The sequence below is a fragment of the Amphibalanus amphitrite genome, unplaced genomic scaffold (genome assembly GCF_019059575.1).
Source record: "Amphibalanus amphitrite isolate SeventyFive unplaced genomic scaffold, NRLGWU_Aamphi_draft 000643F_arrow, whole genome shotgun sequence".
Taxonomy (NCBI): domain Eukaryota; kingdom Metazoa; phylum Arthropoda; class Thecostraca; order Balanomorpha; family Balanidae; genus Amphibalanus; species Amphibalanus amphitrite.
Window position 1 is genome coordinate 385,047 of NW_024882137.1, and position 6,000 is coordinate 391,046.

At 52.8% G+C, this 6,000-nt stretch overlaps 1 protein-coding gene across 1 annotated transcript; it reads right to left on the reverse strand.

Moving 5' to 3' along the window:
- Nucleotides 1-1,193: 1,193 nt before the first annotated feature.
- LOC122363847 (collagen alpha-1(I) chain-like) lies at nt 1,194-4,407 on the reverse strand. Its single transcript, XM_043333588.1, has 3 exons — nt 4,368-4,407; nt 2,511-2,758; nt 1,194-2,045 (listed from the first exon to the last, which is right to left on the reverse strand). Exons 1-3 carry the CDS (start codon nt 4,405-4,407, stop codon nt 1,194-1,196), a joined length of 1,140 nt encoding a protein of 379 aa, XP_043189523.1.
- Nucleotides 4,408-6,000: the final 1,593 nt, after the last annotated feature.

Here is a 6,000-nt window from a genome sequence, read left to right on the forward strand (position 1 = left end):
TTTCTGACAGCGCACGTGTCGTGATCGCTGGGATCAGCCTGCAGCAAGAGGAACATTCCGTGCAATCTGGCTACTTCGATTATCCTATGTGGCCAATCGAAGCCAGAAAATTTAAGTGTGAGATAGTACCTACCAATCAGGGACCTTGGTATCCCGATCAAAATAGATCAAATGGCCCATGCTGTTTGGCTCCCACAGCAGGGTCGGTGGTAAACAGAGCCGCTCCCTCAGCCGGGTCGGTGGTAAATAGAGCCGCTCCCTCAGCCGGGTCAGTGGTAAATAGAGCCGCCGAGTCGCTGGTACAGTCCACAGCAGAAGTAATGTGGGGTTTCAGTCATGGGTATGTTCTGCTTCTGAAGCTTAGGAACGATTAGCCAGACTGCCATGAAACTTTGAATGTAGCTTATATGTATCGTCACCCTTGCAGCTGCAATTTTAGCTATTGACATCTTCTTTTCGATCACTCCGCATTAAACAATCGCCAGTCAAATCCAATCGTTGAGATTGGTAAAACCCTACATTACTTTAGCGGTGGGCTGTACGTCTTTGGCGGGTTTCACAAACCTCCCGTCCATCTCTGACGGTGTATTTGACGTCACGGCCCACAGTCGAACAGAGGTCACACATTGCAGCGGCGGCCGGCGACAAACGACGGCCATTTTACGGCAGCGATTTAACGGCAGCGGTCCAACAGCAGCGCGCGTACCAACGACCGAGCTGCCACAGACACAGGCATGCTCCCGACAGCTCTTGCTTCCTGCCTACAGACACGGATTCTCTGCTCATAGTCCTGGCTTCCTGCCTATTGTCTGGCGCCCATCGTATTCTGCTTTGAGGTCCTGTATGCGCACTGCGGGCTAAATGCGCCGTTTTATTGAGCATACGTCACTCTCTGTTCCACTTGTTCCAGCAGCTCCATTCACAGTTTTAGTTTTAACTTATCCTCCAGATCGGTACCGCGGCTTCACTGGCTCACTGCGCCACCGGGTCCCTGCGCTACCGGCTCCCTGCGCCACCGGCTCCCTGCGCTACCGGCTTCCTGCGCCACCGGCTCCCCAAAGTCACTGTGATGTCACTGACTGTCTGCGTCACTGGTCCCTGCGTCACCGGGTCCCCAGAGTCGCTGTGACGTCACTGGCTCCCCCGGAGACACTGGCACCCCGGAGGCTCTCTGACGCCACTGGCTCCCTGAGTCACTGGCTCTGCGGTGTGGCTCGGAGGGCGCTGGTCTGTCCACTCAGCTCCGACTCGGACTCGGACTCGTGTCGCCGCGCCTCTCGCCGAGTCTGCGACTCCTCTCCCTCCGCTCCTCCCCCGCGCCTCCTCCGCTGGTCTTCCTCCTCCGCGCGCCTCCGCGCCTCCTCCTCCTCCCGCTCCTCCCGCTCGGTGCTGAGGAACCAGTCCTCGTCGAATGAGGAGGTCATCCAGTCCTCGGCCGGGCCGTCCGCGTCCCGCGGCGTCCCGCTGAGCTCCGAGTCGGCCCCGTCTGTCCCGCGGGGACTGCTGTCGGCCCCGTCTGGCCCGCGGGGGCTGCTGTCGGCCCCGCCTGGCCCGCGGGGACTGCTGCCGGCCCCGTCTGTCCCGCGGGGACTGCTGTCGGCCCCGTCTGTCCCGCGGGGACTGCTGTCGGCCCCGTCTGGCCCGCGGGGACTGCTGCCGGCCCCGTCTGGCCCGCGGGGACTGCTGCCAGCCGGCTCCGACCCGCCGGAGCAGCTGCGGGTGCTCTCGGAGCTGCGAGGGCTGCTGCCGAGGCCCGCGGCGGCCGGCCGCTGGTCGCCGCCGACGGCCAGTCTGCGCAGGCTGTCCAGCGTCTCAGCGAGGCCCGGCTGTGGCCCGGCCCGCGGTACCGGTACCTGTGGTACCCGCGGTGCCTGCGCCGGGGCGGGCGGAGCGGCGGCGGTCGTCAGCCAGGAGCGGTCCTTCCGACCCGGCTCCGCCCCCGCCCCCGCCCCCGCCCCCGCCGACCGGGGGCCGCCGGCTGGTCCGCCCTGGCAGCCCGAGTTTAGCTGCCTCTTCTTCTTTTTGGCCGCCTCAGCCATCATCACCTGTGGTAAATGAGCGTGAGACGGACGGTAAATGGGCGTGAAACGGACGGTGAATGGGCGACAGACGGACGGTAAATGGGTGAACGGACGGACGGTAAATGGGTGTGAGACGGACGGTAAATGGGCGACAGACGGACGGTAAATGGGCGTCAGACGGACGGTGAATGGGTGAACGGACGGACGGTAAATGGGTGTGAGACGGACGGTAAATGGGCGACAGACGGACGGTGAATGGGCGACAGACGGACGGTAAATGGGTGAACGGACGTCAGAAGGATGGTCAGACCGCACGGCGTAAGCGCCTCTGACCAGTCCAGAACACCGGACCGGGTCGGCCCGACTGCTGCTGCGAATGGCACACACCTGCGGCACGGGGCCGGGAAACATACCCAGCCCTAACCCATTTGTGGGTAATTCCGCAGTGCACACCATGTCTGTGAGCAGGCGACCCCAGCACCCACTGACCGAGAGTGGCACGCCGAACAGGCCGGCGGCGGCGCCCGGCCCGCCGCCGGCCGCGGCGGGGTCGCCGGCGCAGACGGGCCGCCCGGCGCCGTCGAGGTCGTAGCAGCCGGGCGTGAGGTAGTCGGTCGGCCGGCCGTCCTCCTCCTCCTCCTCCTCCTCCCCCGAGGAGGAGCGGCCCGGGGACGGCGGGGAGGACGGCCTGGAGGACGACGGGCCGCCGCCGGCCGCCGCCGGGCCCTGCCACCGAGCTGAGGGCACCGCCGGCGTGGGCGAGAGGTCAACGGACGGCACACAGCAGTCAAAGGCCAACAGAGGGCAACAAAGGGCACACAACGGAGGTCAGATCACACATCATTATTACTATAGTTTTTTTCAAAAGGTGTTTGGCTCCAAGTATGAGTTTCAACTAAGCATGCGTTTTAGCCAGCGAAACGGGCAAAAACTGAGCCTTGAGAAACTCGAACGTCGCCTTATTTTAACCCGCGCGGGGCTGGGGGGGGGGGGTAAATTTTACCCCCCCTCGCGAATTTTTGCGATATCTCAAAAACGGCGGCGCGCAGCGCCGCCAAACTTTCAGTACCTTTTCTTACATCAATTTGACACGTTCCCTGAAAATTTGAGCGAAATCCGTCGGAAAATTTTTGAGAAATTGACGTTTTAGTGACGTCATGTTCGCCATTTTCGCCTCAAAAACGGCAAAAGTTCAAACGCCACTAACATCTTCATTTTTAAAGGAATCAAGACGTAACAAAAAAGGTTATACGTAATTTTACTTTGTCTATCAAATGGCTATCTCGGTTTTTTGAAAAGTTTGGATTTTGGCCTAAATTTTTAAAAAAAAACTGACTTTTTTGGGAAAATCATTATAAAATCCAAAATTTTGAGTCTATCGAAAAAACCGGTATATATGTCAGAGAAGTGGTCTATGTGCACCTACATACCAAATTTTAGAAGAATCGGTTCAAAAATGTGGGAGTTATTCAAAATTTTATGACGTCACGACACACAAATTTTTTGAAAAATGACTTTTTTGGAAGTTCTAGACCTCGTACGGAAACAAAAATAGCACCATTCGATTCGCCGTGAAAAACTGCATCAGATAGACACCTTTTTAGGCCTTAACAACCAACTTCAAAATTTGACCTCACTTGACCTGACCTTGACCTGACCTCGACCTGAAATTCATCCAGAGGTGGTCCATATCACTTATTGAGTGTGCCTATTGAATTCTACGAGTAAAATGACCCATAAAACATGTGTCGCACATGCCCTTTTCTATATTTTGTTTTTTGGTGACCTGACCTGACCTGACCTGACCTTGACCTTGACCTCTGAATGATATTGTATGCAACGAATATTGTCTTGGTAGCCTAAGAACACGTTTTGGGCGATCAGTCTCAGTCCATGACTCCATTCTTCGGCAACTACGGTGCAAGGCCGATACTGTAGAAACTTGCAATTTGTACCCTTGACCTGACCTTGACCTTGACCTCAAACTTTAAATTAAGTACATGTTTTTAGTAGTTCGTGATGAGAGCTTTCGATTGGCGTTTGAATTTTCCAAATCGGACCATTAGTTCGGGAGATAACAGGGGGGGTAAAATTTACCCCCCCCAGCCCCGCGCGTTCGGCTGGAGACCCCAGCCCCGCGCGGGTTAACATGTGAATTTTTCCCGATAAATTCCATACGTGCGTTTTGGAACTAGACATGAAAACAGTGGTGACGTCATGCTGTGGAACTTGCATTGCAATGTAATGTATAGCTATCATGGAAAGAACCGCTTACTCGATTCGGGCCTCGGTAACAGTGAAAAACGAAGTTTTCCCAAAATTCGTTGGCAACTAATGCTTTCGTACTGACATTGGGTGCCAGCTGCCAGCCCACCAGTGACGTCATCATAGCATGCTCATTTTTTGAAGGTACAATTTATTTGTATTTACCGAGCACAATTTGAAATCGATCATGTTTGTTTGAATCGATCATGTTTGTTTGAATCGATCATGTTTGAAATCGATCCCGCTGTCCCTCCGTCCCGCTGTCCCAGCGTCCCGTGTCCCTCCGTCCCGCTGCACAGTGGGGATTTTTCCGATCTAGCACGTATTTATTCGTAGAGGGCAAACCATAGGAAGAATTGTAGCCAGATTGTGCACAGATGTTGGCTGGTGTGTCCTGGTGAGAATTTTACCTGTAAATGTGCATAATCAACATAGTATAGGGGGTTCAATTGGACCCCCCGCTCAGCCGTTTGGCCCCTGATCAAGCTAGAGCTTCGCGGAAAAGTCAAGCGTGCTGCCTATGACGAAATTAGGCCGAATATATCCAATTTCAAAGTCCAAGGTCATAAGCTGACTTTCCAAGTCAGTTTAATGACCCAACTAAAGTTGGGAAATCGAGATCTCTTGAAACTTCGCAAAGTTAGGGTGTTACGGGGTATTTTGGGGTGCTGATCACGAATTTCATGTTAGTTTTGATCACAGACGATGTCTTTATGCATTTAGGCCAGGTCGGGTCAGGTCAGGTTAGATCAATTAGTAGGCGTCCTGCCGGCCATCCATAGAAGTGTCACCTACTACTGATAGCTTCGTAACATGGAACGAAGGCACTAGAACTACTTCGTAAATATTCAAATGGCTGCTAAAATCGAAATCAGCACCAAAAACTACCCTAGAAACAAGTAAAACTCGAAAAAGTGAACCAAGGTCATCAAAAGGTCAATGACCTTGACTTGACCTTCACGTGACCTTGACACCCACCATTATGCATGGCACCAACATCATTTCACATATTTGAACGTTTAAAACCACAAAAAGACTGGAAACCGCGGATAATGTGAGCTGGCATACGCCGAATCGCGATTCCGGCCAAACATGGTCTCGAGAAATATGCCACAGGTCAAAGGTCAGTTGTGTCAGAGTCTTGAAATTTTTAGGTTAAATGTAAAATTGATGATCTCGAGGGTACCGAAAGTTTCGGCGCGATCGGCCGCTTTTTGCGCAAGTAATTTGCGGAAAACCATGGGGTTTTATTCGACCCCTTCCCCCTCCCCCTCCCCACAAGTGCGATGGTTAATAAGGTTACGGTGGCCGTTTTCACGACGGAACTTTCGCAGAGGAACTTATTTGATACCTAAAAAGTACCTACCCTTAGAGGCCTTAACATCCCTCAAACTGAAATATTTTATGTTCAAAATAATTTTAGAAGTTTAAATCCGGGCATTTTTTGCCCTCAAATCACTTATTTATTTACAAACACAGCAATTTTTGGTTCTAGTAGCCCACCTTTCGACTATGAGGTATTAAATCAGCGTGGCAACTTGCTCCCTCTTTGCTCCCTCGGGTATCTAATTCCGGAATTCTTAAAAACAAGGAAAGTATATATCGAGTTCTCTTTTATACCTATTCAGTTATGTTTTAATGGTGATTAAAATATGACAAATTTTTTAATTACATTTCATATAAGAAAACACGCAAAACAATGAAACAAAAATAA

Bases quoted from the DNA above. Each gene is read 5' to 3' on its own strand.
- LOC122363847 (XM_043333588.1), bottom strand. From the start codon at position 4,407: ATGACGTCACTGGTGGGCTGGCAGCTGGCACCCAATGTCA. The intron at 2,759-4,367 runs GTACGAAAGCAT...CGGTGCCCTCAG, and splicing joins GCAGCTGGCACCCAATGTCA to CTCGGTGGCAGGGCCCGGCG. The intron at 2,046-2,510 runs GTCAGTGGGTGC...CATTTACCACAG, and splicing joins TGTTCGGCGTGCCACTCTCG to GTGATGATGGCTGAGGCGGC.